Source organism: Pseudorca crassidens, chromosome 10 (assembly GCF_039906515.1).
Source record: "Pseudorca crassidens isolate mPseCra1 chromosome 10, mPseCra1.hap1, whole genome shotgun sequence".
Lineage (NCBI taxonomy): Eukaryota > Metazoa > Chordata > Mammalia > Artiodactyla > Delphinidae > Pseudorca > Pseudorca crassidens.
Window position 1 is genome coordinate 31,705,334 of NC_090305.1, and position 20,645 is coordinate 31,725,978.

A 20,645-nucleotide genomic window follows, 5' to 3' on the forward strand; every position below is an offset into this window, starting at 1 on the left:
AACATTCAGATATAACAATTTAAAAACTCTAAAAATCCCTAGAAATAAACAAAATCCTCTGTATTGTAAGACATTTTAAAAATATACCTACTAATTGCCATTAAGTGAAAAGACTTAAAAATGCATTGGTAATGTTTTTCCTTTTAATTTCATTTTATGAAAAACAAGAGAGAATTCCCCGGCGGTCCGGTGGTTAGAACTCACCACTTTCACCGCCGGGGCCCAGGTGTGATCCCTAGTCAGGGAACTAAGATTCCACAAAGTCTCATGGCACAGGCAAAAAAAACCCAGAAAAACAAGATAAAATTTTCACTAGAAAAAAAACTAAGAAGCAGCAGACCGGATTTTGACAGACTCCTTCAAGCCATTAGTAAAATAACTAACCTCTTCCCAAAGGTACATTTCGTAAATGTTAAGACTGTGATTCTGAGTAGACAGTTCACTAAGAGCCAAGCGCTGACATTTCGAGAGCTTCGAACAGTGTTCTGTGCTAAAAGCATTACAGCCAGGGTCACTGGTTTTCTCAGAAAGGTGAATCCATTAAATAAGTAAAAGCATTATGTAAACCACATTGTGCTAACTAAGAAATATCTGGCTCTGACCAGGATAATACTTGGCCCTCCATAAAATTACTACTATACTTTTCCATTTATAAAAACAGAAAGGCAACTTACGATCTCAGCTCCCCATCAAGATCCTGTTGTCTTAACTTTCTGAAATCGGCATCAAGAGCCTGGTAGTTTTCCTCAGAAGTATCATAGAAACCAAGAGCAGGCTTTTTTTCAAATGGGATTTCAGCGTTATAATCAACTCCTCTCTTCTTTTTTCTTTTCTTCTGAATTTCTATGCCAGCTGCTCGAAGTTCTCTTCTCTTTTGGAGGGCAGCAAGACGCCTGAAGAAAGAGAACACAAATCACCTTCAAAATCATACACCATTGGGAAAGGATGGATCACCCATCAGAGTTAAGAAAACTACCCGGTCACTTGGGGAAGAAATATTTATTTAAATCCTCACCTCACACCGTTCACCAAAATCAATTCCAGTTTTGATTTAAAGGTACACACATACACTAGAGCAAAGAGAAAAGCCAGAAGGAACTATAAGTAAATATGTATCCAATCTCTGGATGGGAATATACTCACTTAATATAAATTAAATAAAGGGTGAAAAAAACAATCAACAGCTTTGAATTTTAAAATTTATATCCCTGTAGCACCATTTTTTAATCATAAAACAATATTAAAAGGCAAATAACAGGAAAAAATTTTGCACTTAGTATTAGGAATGGTTAGATATAAAGAATCTAAGCAAGTTTTTTAAAAATGTACCCAAGGGAAAGGAAGAACAAAAGGAAATAAACAGTTCACTAAGGGAAAAAAATGTAAATAGCTAAAATGACAGAGTGTACTTTAATAATTAAAGAATCACAAATTAAATCAAGTACCATTTCTACATATCTAATCAACAGCCTTCAATTTTTGCTTTGTTTTAATGGCAAGGGTGCAAACAGTGGACAGTCTCTCACAATGGTAATGAGAAAGTACAGTGGTATAGCTTTCCCCAAAGAGAATTTGGAAATACACATTAATACCCCTAACTTTTTTACATTTTTAACCCAGCAATTTCACTCTTCAGTCTTAGCCTAAGGAAATAAATAGGGACATGTACAAGGCCTTAGCTACAAGACTGGTTACCAAGCACTGTTCAGAAAAGCAGATAAACAGACACAACCTAAACATCCAACAATAACAAATTAGTTAAAATAATTTACAACACAGCTATAAGATAAGATATTATATGGCCATCTAAATAACCTTTAAGAAATCTGTTGGGCCTTACCTTGTGGCACAGTGGTTAAGAATCCACCTGCCAATGCAGGGGACACGGGTTCGAGCCCTGGCCTGGGAAGATCCCACATGCCGCGGAGCAACTAAGCCCGTGTACCACAACTACTGAGCCTGCGCTCTAGAGCCCACGAGCCACAACTACTGAGCCCACGTACCACAACTACTGAAGCCCGCACGCCTAGAGCCCGTGCTCTGCAACAAGAAAAGCCACTGCAATGAGAAGCCCGCGCACTGCAACGAAGAGTAGCCCCCGCTCGCCGCAACTAGAGAAAGCCCACGCGCGGCAACAAAGACCCAAAGCAGCCAAAAATAATAAATAAATAAATAGAGATAGATAGATAAATAGAAAGAAATCTATAGATAGATAGATAAATAGAAAGAAATCTGTAAATCTACTCTGACGTGGAAAGATGCTCAAGACACACTGCTGTTTAAAACAATGTTACAAAGTTTACATGTTATGGAGCAACATGTAAAATTATATGCATCTCTATCAGTGAATACGTGCATGGGGAGATGTGAAGGATGTTCACCCGAACAGTAACAGTGATAATCATAGGAGGCTGGAATTTCATTTTTTACTTTTTCCTTTGTACTTTCCCAAGATGCTATAACGTTAATGATTCAATGATCAGAAAAGCTATTCAGAATATTAAAGAGGGGAAAAATCAAATTATAAAACAGTATATAGGAGCAATTTCACAAACCCACTCCCCAGCAAAACTGACAAAAATTATTTTAAAAAAAAAGTTAAGTCTCTGGAAGGGATCCTAAATAAAGGAGATACAGCAAATGAAGAAACGTTTATTCAAGAAAATCTACAAAAATTGGATAAGAAAAGTGAGAGCCTGCAGTATTCAAATCAAGACCCACTCCCTCTTCTCTTCCCCCGTCCCAGCTCAGGGAGACAGAAACTCCACTCCACACTTGGTGCAGCCAAGAACACAGGGTTCTCTCTCCCCTCCAGCTCCCTGGCTTTCATTCCAGTAGGGGCAGGACGGCAGCATTTCTCATCCTGCCTCCAGGAAGCCACTGCAGAGGCTAAGTTCAGACAAGAGTGACTGAGAAGGAGGGGCTTCCTTCTTCTGCCCAGGGGCTCTACCTTGGGCACAGTGCTACTGAGAATACTGGAGCCCAACCTGGGCCTGTGGGATGAGGGTCAGGGTTAGGGTCAGGGTTAGGGGACCTGGGGCTGCTGCCTACCCCCACCCCCGACACTGAACACTCAGCTCCTAAAGTGGGTGTGTCACTCAACAAGAAGTACATCAGTGCCCCTGGATAGAACAGAGAATTCCAAACTCTCCCCAAAGAAACTGACTTCATTTGCAAAAGGAAATGGAGGCGTTCAGGCCTCAGGGCACTCTCAAAAACAGTGGAAGTCTCGGTGAAAGGCAACTGTGAAGAAACCGACAGATTCTTTGGAGATGCAGCTAAACTGCAGGCCCACTAGTTTGCCAGAGAGAATCTCTTTCAAAAAGTGGGAGAAGCCCTCCTGGGATGAGAACAACTGCCAAACACTGACCTCAGAAATTATCTCTTCAAAGGAGCCAAAGTTTGATTGGAACACTCTGTGGAGCAATTTATGCCTCAAGCCATTGTTGAAAACAATACAGCAATAAACTGGCAATTAGTAGAGTTTAACCGCTGGGTGTAGCCAGGGAAGAAGATGTCAAAGAAAGTCCTGTCAAAACCACCTCATCCCAAGGCGACTGTGGGCACACCCAAGACTGTGTCCCCATGAGGAGCAACATCAGAAGCTTCACATTTCTGGGTGAGGAATGGGGAGAACAGACTTCACTAAAATAATCCAGCTAGTCACTAAAGGAGTAAGTAAGCAAGCAACAGTAACAAGGAGTGGATGGGAGCAACACAGTACCCAGAACTGCTACAATATATCATCCAAAGTGTCCAGTTCTTAACAAAAAAAGGTGAGACATGCAAAGAAACAGGAAAGCATGACCCACACCAGAAAATAAGCAGGCAACAGAAACTGCCTGTGAGAGCAACCAGATGTCAGCTTTGACAGACTTGTCAAAGGAGACATTACAAGTATGTTCAAAGAACAAAAGGTAAAAGCACGATTAAAGAAGGAAGGTAGGATGAAAATGTTCATCAAATAGAGAAAATTAACAAAAAGAAATAATTAAAAAGAACCAAATGGGGCTTCCCTGGTGGCGCAGTGGTTGAGAGTCCGCCTGCCGATGCAGGGGACACGGGTTCGTGCCCCGGTCCGGGAGGATCCCACATGCCGCGGAGCAGCTGGGCCGGTAAGCCGTGGCCGCTGACCCTGCGCATCCGGAGCCTGTGCTCCGCAACGGGAAAGCTGAAACAAAAACTTCACTAGAACAGATTCGAAGTAAAGAATTAGCCAAGATGAAGACAGATGGATAGAGATTATGCAATCCAAAGGAAAGGGGAAAAAAAAAAAAAAAGAATGAAGAAATACGAACAGAGCCTCACAAAAAGGTGGAACACCATTAAGTGCACAACATATGCACAGTAGGAATATCAAAAGGAAAGAGAAAAAGGAGAATAAAACATTAGAAAAAGGAGAACAAAACATTGGCTGAAAATTTCACAAATTTATTGAAAATCATTAACCTACACATCCAGGAAGCTCAAGGAACTGCAAGTAAGACAAACATTAAGAAATGCACAAACAGAAACATTATATTAAAAATGCTGAAAGCCAAAGACAAGGAGAAAATCTTGTAAACAGAGAGAGAAAAACGATTTATCACTTACAAGGGAACCCCAGTAAGATTAACTTCTCATCGAAACAGTCTATACAGTATGATCTAATTTTACACAAATGTTACTGTATGTGTAGTACACATAAATGTATGTCTATACTGAGAAGAGAAAGGTTTGAAGGGACACATTTCATAAGTAATTTTATTCTTTAAATAAAACAAAGACTTCAAACGACATTAGAAAACCTTTACAATATAATACTAAGTGAATATAACCAAGCTATATAGCATTGTATCAACCATGCCCCAAAAAGAAAATAGTACAATACTAGTATTTTGTAGGAAAAGTGTTATTACTTTTATAATCAATAAAAAGCTTTAAGTTATAAAACAGATCTGTAATTTAACATTTAAAGTAAATAGTCCTGCAGTACATTCTCCGTACACACCAATCTAGTTAATTACAAGATATATGCACAAGTTATAAACATGTTCTACAAGAAAATCTACAAGAAAGTGTAGGGTAAATTTAAATCTGGAAAAATGTATTTGTTAAAGCAAGCAATACCAACCATACTTGGAGATTTTCATATATATACCTGTCATATCCCTGGGCCAATCCACATGGTTAAAAGGCTCAAACAATTTGGTCCCCAAACAACCATGGACAAAAATGGAAAAATGAATTTTTTTACCTTACTCACATTACTTAACCCTAAATAGTATACGGAACAGAAAGGTGACTAAGACCCAGCAGAAAATTTAGAACCTCCTCTTAGCTTGTTTACTGTCCCAGGCCAGTCATACTCCCATCACAAGCAACTATTCTGGGCTAGTGGTTGTCCAGCTATGCCAAAAAGCATCCTCTGGCATAAAAGAATCCTCCATCCCAGGATCTGGCACTTCACAGCCATTAGTGGGGAAACCATCAACACAATGCTAGTTATTAGGTCAGGAAGTATCAATACTTCCCAGCTTAGGGACCAAAAAAGGTAGCTGTGGAGGCTGGGGAGGCTATTCCAATGCCTGAATTCCAAAAGCTAGTAAGCTCTTATAAAGTTCAAGTTTTCCCTTTAACCACTTCATCTGGGTTTCTAGGCCATTAGAAATGATGTCAACCATGGATCTAACCAAAAGGGAGGGGAAAGTAGAGAAAACCTTGAGCAGAGGGCAATACTCAATTCCACTCACTTTTTAAATACAAATTTCTATGACAGCCTAAAATGTGGTTCAAGGCTCATTAACTCCCTCCATGTTCAGCTGAGTCTCCTGTTTCACAGCCGTTGCCTGCCCAACGCTAATCAAGGAGAGTAACTAATTGGCAGTCACACCACAGTCCCAGAGCCCCGTGTGTCCTCCAGCCATCTGACGCCAAGATGGCTACAACAAATGAAGCTCCCCCATGCTAACAGAACAAATCCAACACACCAAGACATACATGTATGTCTATACCTGGGCATTACTTCTGCCATGTTGGAATTAGACAACTCTAGTTATCATTCACCCAACAGGGTTGATAAATCACACAGTTTTACTGGGCCTAAGGATGCACAGACTAATTTGTTCAACTATAGATGGAAAACAACCTTACCTTGCTTCTTCCAACTGTTTCTCCCTCGCTTTCCTCTTGGCTTTCTTTCCCTGAGTATTAGCCAGGCGGGCTCTAGCTTCAGAAAGCATCTCCAATTCATCTGCAAAAATAAAGAGAACAAAATCTAACTTCTCCAACAGAAGCAAGGTGAAAGACATACCCTAGTGCTTAAGATGAGAAAACCCATCAATATAATCATTACATGGTGCAGCATAAAGGAAACAGCTTGGGTTTTTAAGTCAGAGAAACCTAAGTTAAAAATCATGCCCACCACTGGACAGTTATGTGACTCTGGATAATAACGTTTCACCACTTATAAAATGGGAATAACAATTCCTACTTCACAGGGATGTTGAGAAGAACTAAGAAAAAAGAAATAGGTAAAGCATCTAGCAAATACTCATTAAATAGTGGCTATAATTATCATATCCTTCATTATCATCAACTATCTGGCAGAGCACAAATTGTGAAATATTGTAAAAACTACTGTTTAATTATAAGGGGACTGACAATCTTCATTATCATTTTTCCTTCATTTTTTTCCTCAGAACTATTTCTCTCCTCCAGTATATTTTCCATAGCTCCCCAGAGTAGAACAAATTTCATTACTGATACCTTAGAGCAATTCCTACACAAGGGTGTCCAATGAAATCACAAGGGAACTTTAAAAAACAAAAAAACCCTCAGATTCCAGGATTACCCTCCATTCCCCCCCCACCCCCAATTTACTGACGCAGACCTCCTGGGGAAGCCCTGGTACCTTTATTTTTTAAAGTTTGCCATGTGACAGTGATGCAGCCAGCCTAGCCACAGTCTGCCTTTGGGAACAACTACCTTCAAACTTTTAAATTAAAAACTCAACAAATATTCACTGAATGCTTCACGACCCTGTGAAGTAAGATAGATATTATTACTCTCCATCTGACAGGAAAGAGAACCAAAGTTCAGAGAGATTATATGACTCACCTAAAGTCAAATAGCTAATAAGTGGCAGACATGGCACTAAACTAGATTAAAATCTAGTTCCTCTGATTCCTGATTCAATGTCTCAAAAAGGCATCTCCCTCATGGTATTGTAGTGTTGCCCTTTCAAGAAGATCAAACTTCCTGTCTGAAGTCAAAAAAGTAGTTAGTAGGAGCACTGGATCCCCAAATCCTGACTTGTTGCCTCTCTCCTCGGAATAGAAATGAGAACACAGAATCCTAAAGAGCTTACCTCTAGCCACCAGGAAATGTCCAGTCATATCACACTGCTTAACTTACTAAATGAATTGAAACATCAAAAGATAAAGGGACATTATACAAAAAGAGCAATTACTCTATGATAGAAGGTTGGACACACTTGGAAAGATACTTAGAGTAACAACTACAGACAGAACTGCAATTCGAAAAAGTCAGAGGAGTTTAGAAAAGAACTAAGAGAGTTAAAAGAAGGCCTGAGAAGTCTATGGTTACCAAAGAAATAAAGTCCTCACAAAAATACACTTACCCTCATCCATATCAATCGGATCAGGCCGTGCTGGTTTTGTTTCTGGATTTGGATCTATTTCTCCAGGTTTAAGTTTTCGTGGATCATCTGTTGTTTCCTCTTCATTGTCTCTCTGGGCAGCTTTATCCCTAGGAATGAGCCCAGAGTAATCAGTCACACTACCACCCGTTTAGTCTTAGAAATACCAGGTTCCCTAGTGCTGGCACCCTTTTCCTTTGAAAAAACCAATGGATGGGCATTAACAAAAATAAAGCATTTCTACTACTGCTTCACCTGAAAAGAGATCGTTTTAAATTTCTCTCTAATTTCAGTGTTTCCATTCACCATGAAACAGGCTCCAAGCAGCTCCCTAAATCACAAATGCAGCAGAGCCACACAAAAAAGCTTTTAGAGAAGAATCAAGATGTTCCAATGGTTAACTCTCAGCAGTATGACTATGGGTGATTTTTATTTGCTTTTTCACTATTTTTTCCCCAGATTTTCTATGATGAACATGTATGATTTGTATAACTTTTTTTTTTAGTATTTATTTATTTATTTGACTGCGCTGGGTCTCAGTTGGGGCACGCAGGATCTTCGTTGCAGCATGCGGGATCTTTCAGTTGCAGCATGTGGGCTCTCAACTGCAACATGCGGGATCTAGTTCCCTGACCAGGGATCAAACCCAGGCCCCCTACACTGGGAGCATGGAGTTTTAACCACTGGACCACCAGGGAAGTCCCTGTATAATACTTTTTAATTATTTCTTTAAAAAGTGTATAAAAGGAGACATAATCTTGATCAACCACACGAGACTTGGAATATACAATCCAATAGCTTTAGCTCCTCTGGCTTTATTCAGATCTGTAACTAATGTTTAAGGACACAAAATGCTAAAAGTGTATTCAGCCTCATTCAGAAGATATACACACACTTTAATACTGCTTTTGGAGATTCACTTACAGAAGAAATTCGTAGTGTTCCAAACACTGGGCAGCTGTTCTTCCAATGATTGGAGCAATGGTCCTCCACTGAGTTGGCATCAACTTGGCCAAGTGCAAGAGTTTTTCCTCTTCTTCTCTGGACCATTCTGTTTTCTTAATGCTGGGATCCAGCCACTCATACCTATTAAAAAGACATCATTTTATACCTTAATCAGTCACCCAGCATGAATAATATCCTCCTTACGTATTAGACATACTGGCTTCTAATATCTGAAAAATGCAAGCTCTCATCCTTCAATCACAAAAGCTGGGGTTTTTTTTTACAACAGAATATTCCCTATTTGGTTAAACTTACCCCATTCCGAATACCCTATCTCACTAAATTCTACTGTATTTTAATTATGCAAGGTTAGTAATGCTTAAGAAAGGTAACATGACTGAAACATGATCATATGCCTTCCTTCTCAACTACCAATTGTTTCCATTCATCTTACACTTTATTAGAGGTTATGCATTTATAAATAAGACAAAACCACCTCATATTTTCATAGTGTTTCTAGTTTTCATAGTACTTTCTGGTGCTTTGATTCGATTCTTACAACACCTTGGCTTACTTCTTTAAGCATTTGACTTACACTCACTAAATGCTTTTCAAAACTGTATTTGTTTGGTGAGTTTTTTAATTTAAGTAAAACTACTATGTCATCTCTGTCTTTCCCCATGCTCCACCTGACCCACCTTTTCCATCCAGTCTACTTAGCTGGATGAGAGGCCCTGCAAACAATATATAAACCTTGCCAAACAAAGTGATAGGAGCTTAGCTCCACTAACAGAACCAGAAATCAGAGTCACTTATGCAGGCTGAGGACCATCTTCCTCTTTGTGGGCCAATCTCTATATTCTGATCCTTTCCCCTACCCAGGTGCCCAGGAAATTAGCTCACTCTTATACAATCCAAAATATGATCCTAGTACCACATGGGTCAGGGCTGGGGCCAGATCACTCATGCCAAAAATACATGTGAAGAACTTACTATGTCCACTACCCTGTGACTTAAAAGGGGGCACCACAGATGTAATGTTGGGTTATGTTATATTCTGGGGAAGCAAATATACAATGTTTCAACGATTCATGAGGAAACTCAACTACTGTAAGCTAGCCTAGAAAATTAACCATTATTTATCATTTATTTCTTTGGGAAAGTAAGTTCTAAAACAATCCACTTATAAACTTTTGGAATACAATCCATTTGTAAGCTAGGGTCCATCTGTACCTAAAAGTAGTTATATTTCATGCTTCACAAAGCACTCTCAAACAACATTAACTCATTTGAGCCTCACATCTCCATCAGTTAGGGCCAAGTATTATCCCCAGTTGGGAGAAGGTAGTGGTAGGAAAGAGTGGCTAGAAAATGGCTTGCCTAAGATCACATAGGAAGCAAATGACAGCTAATTCTTAAATCTAAATTCCCATCTCCCACTCCACACTTTGTTATATCACAATGCCTGCTTTCTTTGGTAAGGTTCAAAGAAATGACATTTTCCTCATCATAATTAAGGTCATTTTGTGTTTTCCACTCATTAACTGGTACATACCATCTGGCTTTGCACTGCTTTGCTGATTTTCTATGCAGCAGTGAGGCAATCCTAGACCACTGGTTTTTCCCATATTTCATTACCGCTGCCTTCAAAATTTCATCCTAAAAATTGTTGAAGAAAAACAGTGTATTCAATCACAAAACTCCAAGTGAGAAAAGACAAAATTAAAATTAACTCTAACAGAGTTGTGCTATGGAGAAAGAGAGATATCAACACACACATATATCCTAGATTTAAAAAGAAAGTACAAAACTTCATTACAATAATTAAAAAAAAGCAAGCCAGAATCAGTGAAATGCAAGAAATTAAGAACTCCCTTACAGGGACTTCCCCAGTGGCGCAGTGGTTAGGAATCCACCTGCCAATGCAGGGTACACGGGTTCGAGCCCTGGTCTGGGAAGATCCCACATGCCATGGAGCAACTAAGCCTGTGCACCACAACTACTGAGCCTGCGAGCCACAAATACTGAGCCCGTGTGCCGCAACTACTGAAGCCCGTGCGCCTAGAGCCCGTGTTCCGCAACAAGAGAAGCCACCGCAATGAGAAGTCCGCTCAGTGCAACGAAGAGAAGCCTGTGCAATGCAATGAAGAGTAGCCCCCGCTCGCCGCAGCTAGAGAAAGCCCACGCGCGGCAACGAAGACCCAATGCAGCCAAAATAAATTAATAAAATTAATTAATTTAAAAAAAAAGAACTCCCTTAGAAGGACATCCTACCCTCCCTTACACACAACCCCTTCCCCATCCCGTCCAGTAATTGGGAATGGGTACAGTGTGTGGCTGTTATTCTCTTGAAAGGAATATGGCTCATTCATTTATTCATTCATTGAAAAAACATTCCCTGAACACCAACCTTGTACCAAGTCTTGTGTACTTAGGGAAAGAGAATCAAATAGGACACATCCAGCCCTCAAGAAGCAAGTCAAGACTCAGGTGAATCCAATCTCTAACCCAGGCTTCCTGCCTCCGGCTTAGGAATAGCATTTTCTCTTCAGTCCCATAACCCCAACTCTGACCCAAGAATCCACATCTCAGGTCTAACCTAAGAATTAAGTATTTCCCCCGAAGTCACCAGTCAACTCTGTCTCCAGACTCCCCCAGTCTCTAGACACTATTTCACCAGGGCACCCATTGCAATATGGAACTCACCAATCCCGGGAGAGCCCGGCAAGCTAAATCACAGACACCAGGGCTATTAGAGACACAGATGAATGCTCTTGGGGCATTTTACTTTCAGGCTTTTTTCCACATTGAACTAGAGCTACATGCCTCATACATGAGCCACTCCACAACACTCCACACCGTATCATCACAGACTCAAAAAGACTGCAGGGCTTGGGCCACATCATAGGAATCCTGCTGTTACTTGATTTTTGTACATGTCTCTCCCACAGAAGTCGTCTCTTCTCCAACTTAAACAGCCTGGTTCCCTCTGTGCAAGTTGAGGCAAGGTTCTCACTGACTTTATGTGTAACTTTGTTGCAGTACTGCTATACTTAATCACATCTTCAAGGAAGTATATACAACAATTATCTATCCTACTCGATCCATTCGGAAAAATTTCCCAAGCAAATTTTGTTTGGTACTGTCCTAGTTTCTAAAGATACCAAGATCTGGTCCTGCCCTCTTGCAGTGCTGTCTACTGAGGAAAAGAAATAGCAACTAGCACTTACTGCAAGATTACTATGTGACAGACCCTGTTCTAAATGTTCCAAATGTAGTGACTCACTTAGTCCCCAAGACAGGTAGGTATTATTATCATCCCCATTAGAAAACTGAGGCTCTAAGAGGTTAAGAAACCCTCCCAGCATCACACAGAAGTATGTGATGCTTGCAAAAAGACAAAGCAAACTATAACAAGTGGATGAAAGAGTTGTCATGGGACCACTGGGGGTGCAACTACTTTTTACAGGATGAACAGGCAAAAATTCCAGAAGAGTTTCTGGACTGGTTTTTGAAGGAAGGGCAGAAAGATGCTAAGCAGTAGGAGGATATTCCAAGAAGGCATAAGATGTAAAAAGACACAGAGCATGAAAAAATATGGTGTTCTCGGGAAACTGACAAATTCAGTGCACTATGAACACCAACTTCACTAAAACCTCGTTTCTATTTTTCTCATTCTCTACTGTTCTCTGGCTCACCAATGACATGATCCACTACATTTCTGGAAGCAAAGAGACTACTGAAGGCCTATCTGGCTTCTATCCAAGCTGAAGCGGAATGACAGGAAGACACAGGCCTTGGGATCTGACGGGAGAGCGGACACGTTATGCCTTGATCACAGATGACCGCAGGGATGCGGGCATAAACGGGCACTTTGAACCTGGCACTCAAACTGCTTCCCGTGTGCAAGGAAGTCAAGAAAAAAACAAAGTTGTCGCCACAGCACTTCTTCATTTTTGAATATCAGAGAGAGGCACGATGCCTGGGCCGAGGAACGGGGGTGCCCCAAAGACCGACTCTAGCGGTTATCCTAGCTCTCCCACCACAGTGAGTTCCACCAGGGCAGAGGGCGCGTCCTCAATTCAACAAATGTTCACTGAGGGCCTAAGGAGTGCCCGGTAGGTAATCAAGTGGTTAAATCACAGTTCCCGTCCTTCAGGTGCTCAGATAACGTAGGACCGGGCACAAGGTAAAGGCCCCGAGGGTCGGCCCCGCACCGACCCCCACGCAGACCCCGCAAACAACCTCTCCACCTCCCCGACCTCCGCGCGCCTGCGCACCAGCAGCCGGAGGGGCGGAGGGCAGCGGACGGCGGGAAAAGGGAACTTACCTCAGTATTCCTCCACACGCCCCCCTTGATCATAATTCGAGGCATCTTAGCGGCGGGGTGTCTCGGCAAGCGGCCGAGTGGAGCTTCTGAGAAGTAGTAACGGCGCTGCGGCCACGGAACCCAAAGCCGTCACTTCCTCCAAGCGCAACCTTCTGCTTTGAAGAGCTCTGCGCAGGCGCAAGGCGGGGTTTGGGGTTGGGGGAGAAGTAAGAGTAGCAAGTCTCGCGAGAACTCGAGTGACTGAAAGGAAATAAGTGCTTTGTTGTTAAAGCTGTACTCTAGGAAGACTGACAGAAAGTCATCAAACCACTCTAAGCCAAAGCGCCCTACGCCGCACGCATGCCCAAAATAGATTGGAAGAAGCCATGGCTCTCGCGAGATATCGGCAGTGGCTCTTGGCAGAGAATGTAGTGCTGGGGTTGGTTGTGACGTCACCTGGTGGCAGAGAATAGGAACGTGGCGCGTGTAGAGTTTAAGCCCAGCTGGTCTAAAAAGAACTTTGTTAATTTATTAATTTAGCACTTTATTAGGCATTTAACTGATAGGAATTTATTCACAGAATACTCAGGAAAACGCAATAGCTTATTTAAGCCTAAATTTCCTAACCTGGAGGTAATAATAGTACCAACTTCGTAGGGTCGTCTTAAGGATTAAATGAGATCGTAAACCTAGCATAGTATCTGATACATAATAAGTGATCACAAAAGTGGTAACTGTTACTACAAGAAGCGCAACCCCAAGTGATCAGTGGTTGTCCCAGAAATCCACAGAAATGTCATGTCAGAGTTTTTCATTCATTGCTATTCAGTCTGTGTGGATTAATAGTAGAGAGTTACCATCGATAGGTACTGGTATTAGACAGACTCGGTCTGGGTTGAAATCTTGGCTCTCTCATCAGCTTGGGTAATAACCTTGCTGAATCTCAGCATCCTCATCTGAAAAGTGGAGTTAACAATTCATACCTCATAAATTTGAGGGACAAATTAGTTGAAAGATACCTAAAACCCAGTGAGGTAGGGATTGCCAAACTGCCATTCCACCTCCCCATTACTCACTTGGTCTCCTTCACCATTCAAAAACATCTCTTTGGAGCCAGCCCTGGAAGGCATGAAAATGTTTAGTGGACTGGGAAACATCCTAAGAATTTAAATAATGCCTTTCTCTTTATAGTTCTTCATTTCTCCATTTGCCTCTTCTGAGAGAGCTACAGAACTTTCCGGTTATATATATATATATATACATATATATATATATATATATATATACTGTTTTTCCTTGAAATGGGAAATTGTAGCAATAAAATCACTAGTTTGTTGAGAGGACAGTGTGAGATTATGAAGAACACACAGATGTGTGTGTTCTGGTGACAAGCCATATTTTCTGTCTCTGGACGCAGGTCCAGAGATAATGCTTCTCTGTAGAATGTGTGACCATTACTTCCTGCCAACCCCACCCCCAACATGCACTCAGCTACAGTGGTTACAAGTGTCTCTCTCTCTCTCTCTCTCTCTCTCTCTCTCTCTCACACACACACACACACACACACACACACACACACACACACACTGGCCATTTGATTGATCTGATCAAAGTTGAACCAGTTAAGTCTCCTCCCCAGGAATTTTGACACTGAAACCTAGAAGAAGCCAGTCTCTCTGCTGGCCAATGAATCTCTAACATGTGAAGCCCAGGAGTTGCCTGCCACCATGTTTTGTACAACGTAGACTAAGAAGGGAAGAAAAAAGGTCCCAGGTGCACTGAGAGGAGCAGAGAAAAGAGTACAGAAAGACAGAGGTAGGTCTTGGCTGCACCACTGTCCCTGGATCCAATATGTTCCTCTGTCCTCGGTGCATCCCTGTCCTTGAGTTGTTGTTGTTGTTTTTTTAATATTATTTTACAATCTACTGTTTTCTTAATTTTTAAAATTTATTTTTTATTTTTGGCTGCATTGGGTCTTCGTTGCTGCACGCAGGCTTTCTCTAGTTAAGAGTGGGGGCTACTTTTTTTTTTTTTTTGGCTGCGTTGGGTCTTCATTGCTGCGCATGGGCTTTCTCTCATTGTGGGGAGCAGGGGCTACTCTTCATCGCGGTGCGCAGGCTTCTCATTGCGGTGGCTTCTCTCGTTGAAGAGCATGGGCTCTAGAGCGCAGGCTCAGTAGTTGTGGCGCACGGGCTTAGTTGCTCTGTGGCATGTGGGATCTTCCTGGACCAGGGCTCAAACCTGTGTCCCCTGCATTGGCAGGAGGATTCTTAACCACTGTACCACCAAGGAAGCCTCCTGTCCTTGAGTTCCAATGATTAGTTCCCCTTTTGGCTTCAGTCAGTTGGAATTGGGTATCTGTTATTTGTAAGCCAGATTCCTAACACATCCAGAGTTGAACCGGTCCTCTCTGAAGAGCCATTTCAGATCTAACATTCCAAGAGCCCATGATGACGGCTTCTCCTTCCCACTCAGCACCACCTTTACACCCCCTCCATGTCACCTTTTCACCAAATAGAAAAAGTGCCCCTTCCTCAAGACACTTTATTGACACCTGCTGGAAAATTGTCACAAAATACTGATGTTTTGAGAACAAGACACTTACTACAAGAAAATTAGATCTCCCATGCCTATGATACAAATTGCACCCCCTTAGGGGCATGCGTTTTACAACCTGCCCATTAGGACAGAGCAGCCCTGTCAAAAGTCCCCCAAGGCACCCTTGAACACGCAGACTGCATGTCTAATCGAAATTCTAGTTTCCATCTTGTGCAGTTTTTTACCATCAAGAAACTGTGCAGGGGACTTCCCTGATGGTCCAGTGGTTAAGAATCCGCCTTCCAATGCAGGGAATGCGGGTTCGATCCCTAGTCGGGGAACTAAGATCCCACATGCCATGGGGCAACTAAGCCCACGCACTGCAACTACTGAGCCCGCGCACTCTAAAGCCCGTGTGCCACAACTAGAGAGACGCCCTTGTGCTGCAACTAAGACCTGACATGGCCAAATAAATAAATAAATAAAAAGAAACTGTGCAAGAAAGGGCTAAAATGAGAGTCAAAAGCCTGTGACAACACCAAGGGATGGAGAGGAGCTGGGGCTAGCCACCCTCATCATCTTCATCATCTCCCCAAATAAGGATATGGAATTTAAGTAGAAATATTGCACTGCTTTGCAAATACAATTTCAAGACAGGTCCTCCAGCCCTGCCCGCATCCACCAGATTGCCACCCATAAGGCCCTCTCCCATTTAGAAACTCCTCAGCTAGTGTTAGGAAAAACTAATATCCTGGTGTCCAGTTACTACAAAATGGAATTCCATGCACCCTAAATGCTGGTAATTCATACCGTAATGCTAACCATGGTTAATCATCTAAATTGGCTTGAGTCTCACCTACTGATACTCTCTTGTGGTGAGTCCAGTTGTAGCTTGTAATTTTTTTCCCAGGTACTCATCTTCATGGTTGTTATTTCTGGGGAGTCCCCTGTGCCCTGGGGTGGGGAAGTGTTCCCAAAGAGACTATGCTTATTGTCAGGCCCCAGAGATGCAAGAGTGTTTGTGAGCTCATTTCTCAGTTTAGGATCAATATTCCAATCAAGTCGTTTACAACTAACCCTGCATCCACAGGGCACAGGCTTGGGATTTACATTTCTCACAGGAGACTTTCTTTTTCCACACTCACATACCAGACCCCAGACTCATAAGCCCAGTCGCATACTGGACAGTTCCGCTTGGGTGTGTCACAGGTTTCTCAAATTCATCTTCCAAAAATTGAGCCCTCAGTAATTCCCTGGTGGTCCAGTGGTTAGGGCTCCACGCTTTCACTGCCCAGGGCCCGGGTTCAATCCCTGGTCGGGGAACTAAGATTCCACAAGCCTCGCAGTGCTGCCAAAACAAAAAAAAAAAAGAACTCCCCCTAGAAAACCTATACTTCTCCAGCATTCCTTATTTCAAGGGATAGCACAGGACTGGCGTGTATGGCTGTGTAAAGGGTTCATTGCATAAGGGAAAAGTGGGGGCTGAAATCTAGCTTGCACACTGCTCACCAGGCAATGCGTCCACGGGACTGTGTCCACCAAGAAAGCATCTTTCTCTAGGTGTATGAAGCCACCACATGGGCTAGACACTATATGTTGCCCTGGCAACAGCACCACCATCCACCTATTGCCACTTTTCCTTCCCCCATAACTTCCTCCCACCCACATCCAAGTCATTCCAGAGTCTTGCCAATTTTATCTCCTAGGTAGCCCTCCAATCCATCTCCTTTGTCCACCTCTGCTGTAAGTTTCCAGATCGAGCAAATTAAAATACCAGTTAAATCCCAGTTAAATTTGAATTTCAAATAAACAGCAAGTGAATTTTAGTATAATTGTGACTCACGCATTCCTTCTGTCCTCCCTTTCCTAGAGAACCCTGGTTTCTCCTCCAGCCCACACTGCGCTCAGCCAATAGAACACGTTTCTAGCCAGATGATCACTCCCATGCTCACACCATCACCACTGCAAGGTGCCGTCACACCCTCTCCGTACTTGGTAGAAACATACACATTTCCTCGGAAAACAAGCCATTGGGATTTTTGACTTCTTTTTTGATATGAGGCAGGGTCCCTCCATGTGCACCAAGAAATGTTTAATTTGCATGTATTTCTTACAAAGTCCAGGTTTGGGAGCCTCAGTGTTGACTCTTCAAGTCAGTAGTGGCCGCCCCATCCCCCAGGGAGGCTCAGGCCACAACCCCTCCTGGAGTTCCCCAGTGTTGGAAGGACAGAAGGCATCTCAAATGGGCTCCCAGTCCTTCCCCAGAGTCCACTGGGAACTTGGCCAGTAGATGTGCTAAATCAGGGTCAGAGTTCCTTACTGCAAGGGATGGGGGCTGTTCAGTGCGTTTCGGGCCCAGACGGGAAGAAAAGTCGCAGGGCATAAAGATGTGAGAGGGGCCAAGGCAGGGGGCAACGTGTGGCCAAACCAGCCAAGGTCAAGGCTGGTCAAGGGAGAGGGAATGAGTCCAAAGACCCCGTGGAGGCAGCAGGCCTGGTCTCATCAGGGGCTGGGCAGGACCAAGTGGTGCCCTGCACTCAGATGGGCACTCCTAGATGTCCCAGATGTCAGCCCCGCACAGCTATCAGGTTCTCAGTGAACCACAAGATTACCCTTGACCTCAGGAGATACCTACTGAAGTATATAGGTATGTAGGAGTAAAGGGTTATGATGTCTGCCGCTCACTCTCAAATAATTGAGAAGGGACTTCCCTGGTGGCGCAGTGGTTAAGAATCCACCTGCCAATGCAGGGGACACGGGTTTGAGCCCTGGTCTGGGAAGATCCCACATGCCGCAGAGCAACTAAGCCCGTGCGCCACAACTACTGAGCCTGCGCTCTAGAGCCCATGAGCCACAACTACTGAGCCCGCGTGCCACAACTACTGAAGCCCGCGCGCCTAATGCTCCGCAACAAAAGAAGCCGCTGCAATGAGAAGCCCGCGCACTGCAACGAGGAGTAGCCCCTGCTCGCCTCAACTAGAGAAAGCCCATGCACAGCAACGAGGACCCAATGCAGCCAAAAATAAATAAATAAATATATTTATCAAAATTGATAGTAATAATTGAGCAAAATAATAATAATAATATGAGAAAAAGAGAATGTGTACAACTCTGGACAAATGTTAATTGTAGACTCTAGGTGAAGACTATGTAGGTGTCTGTTGTACGATTCTCGCAACTTTTCTATCAGTTTGACAGTTTTCAAAATATAAACTTAAGGGAATTCCCTGGCGGTCCAGTGGTTAGGACTCGGCACTTTCACTGCGGAGGGCCCGGGTTCAATCCCTGGTTGGGGAACTAAGATCCCACAAGCCGTGCAGCGCCGCCAAAACAAAAAAGTTAAAAGAGGCAAAACACAGTGATTCTGCATCCAAGTCAAACATTTGATTTAGAACAGTCGCACCAACAGAAGCAATTAACAGGAAAAGGCTCTCCAGAGGACAGTCAGTGCCTGCTTCCTGGACCTGTTCCTGTTCAAGACTGTCTTGGAAAGTCCAAAGAACCTGTGGATAGAGGCACGGAGTTAAAGGCTGTGCTCCATTACAAGACTAACAGTTCTCAACCACACACGGTGACACATGGCCATGACATCTGCCCAAGGGCCATCTCAGGGCAAAGGGCACCATCCACTCTGGGAGAGGCTCTCTGCCTCTCTCGTCTCCATTGTGAAGCCTCTCAAAAGCCTGCTCTTCTGGGCTTGCCTCCAGTTTTTATGCTACTTTTTTTTTTTTTTGGCGGTACATGGGCCTCTCGCTGTTGTGGCCTCTCCGTTGCGGAGCACAGCCTCCGGACGCACACGCCCAGCGGCCACGGCTCATGGGCCCAGCCGCTCCGTGGCATGTGGGATCCTCCCGGACTGGGGCACAAACCCGTGTCCCCTGCATCGGCAGGCGGACTCTCAACCACTGCGCCACCAGGGAAGCCCCCTATGCTACTTTTTGAAGGTTCTTTGACCCACCAACAGGTAGCAAACTCTGTAGCAAGGGGACCGCTGGCTGCCAGCTGTCAAGCTCTTCAACTTCTCTTATCTCATTCTTCAGCTTGTTGGCCTTCTCCTTCACCCAGAAAGGCAAGCTGTGGGAAGAAAACAATACCCTGAGTTGAGTTTGTCTGATGCAAAATTTACAAACACCTTCAGCAGACAAGGCACTACATCCTCCAAAAGTAAGAAGGCCTCCCATGCTGCAAAAAATCAAAATCAAACACCGTGTTAGTCTTCACCATTTGCCCCCGCCCCAAACCCAGATCTCTTTTGTATCCCTCTCTACCCAGGAAGTTGACCCCAGTAGCCTGCATCACCTTGACTCCTCCCTGCCCCCACCTTTGAGCTGGGCTTGGCTAATGGGAGGCACCAACAGGAGATCAGAAGGTGGAAAGACAGAGGTTGGGGTATGTCTTATTGAGCTCCCACCCTATCTCCTGAGGTACCCCAATTCTGGAGCCGCTGTATTCTCCTCTGCCGCAGGTCCTTTCAGACAGCCCTTCTCCATCTCCTGCTGCTCTATGAACCATGGGCCCTCCTCCTGCTGTTCAGATCTAGAAGTAGTAAGAGTTTCCCACTGGTGGGAGCCCCTGGGTGCTCCGCCCTCCCATGTGAGTTTCCTCAACCTGCCCACACACTGGTAAACAGTCCTTTCATTAAACTGTCTTCAGAATCCCACCTGAGTGTGCCTTCTGCTTTCTGCCGGGACCTCAGCTAATACAGACACCCAGCGTCCTCCCAGGTCTGTTGAGATTTGAAAGGGCATATGCTGGGCTGCAGCGTGTGGGTTCTGAGAGGTACCAGGAAGTAAGGTTCCTGGGATGAGTCAGAGCAGGAAGACGAAGAATGTTTTCATCTTTTGGCAGCTAAAATTTTCATGTTTTTAGGGAGAAGTGCATCATGATTGAGAAAATACCCTGATAAACCTGCTGGAGTATTACCACACATAGCAATAGGTGAGAGTAATGGTTATCATTTAAAGCTGACAACCCAATAGTAGAAGCCCAAGTAAGAAAAGCAGGACGACAGACTTCCCTGGCGGTCTAGTGATTAAGACTCTGTGCGCAGTGGTTAAGAATCCACCTGCCAATTCAGGGGACATGGGTTTGAACCCTGGTCCGGGAGGATCCCACATGCCACGGAGCATCCAAGCTCATGCGCCACAACTGCTGAGCCGGCACTCTGGAGCCCGCGAGCCACAACTACTGAAGCCCGCGCGCCTAGAGCCCATG

The 20,645-nt window shown here is 43.6% G+C and overlaps 2 protein-coding genes across 3 annotated transcripts in view; both read right to left on the reverse strand.

The window, feature by feature from the left end:
• CDC5L (cell division cycle 5 like) overlaps positions 1 to 13,056 on the reverse strand; it is a 47,240-nt gene extending 34,184 nt beyond the window's left edge. Inside the window, exons 1-6 of the mRNA XM_067752794.1 lie at positions 12,915 to 13,056; positions 10,140 to 10,243; positions 8,564 to 8,725; positions 7,622 to 7,749; positions 6,133 to 6,232; positions 675 to 893 (exon numbers count right to left, since the gene is read on the reverse strand). Of these exons, the coding sequence (XP_067608895.1) occupies positions 675 to 893; positions 6,133 to 6,232; positions 7,622 to 7,749; positions 8,564 to 8,725; positions 10,140 to 10,243; positions 12,915 to 12,959 (758 nt within the window). The 5' untranslated portion in view covers positions 12,960 to 13,056. The remainder of the gene's footprint in view (positions 1 to 674; positions 894 to 6,132; positions 6,233 to 7,621; positions 7,750 to 8,563; positions 8,726 to 10,139; positions 10,244 to 12,914) is intronic.
• Positions 12,914 to 20,645, reverse strand: part of SPATS1 (spermatogenesis associated serine rich 1) — a 55,147-nt gene continuing 47,415 nt past the window's right edge. Inside the window, exons 9-10 of one of the 2 annotated variants that reach the window (XM_067752796.1) lie at positions 19,390 to 19,505; positions 12,914 to 13,154 (exon numbers count right to left, since the gene is read on the reverse strand). In XM_067752796.1, the coding sequence (XP_067608897.1) occupies positions 12,961 to 13,154; positions 19,390 to 19,505 (310 nt within the window). In that variant the 3' untranslated portion in view covers positions 12,914 to 12,960. Of the gene's footprint in view, positions 13,155 to 15,417; positions 18,935 to 19,389; positions 19,506 to 20,645 lie in introns of those variants that run through there. The other variant, XM_067752797.1, reaches the window with a different exon arrangement.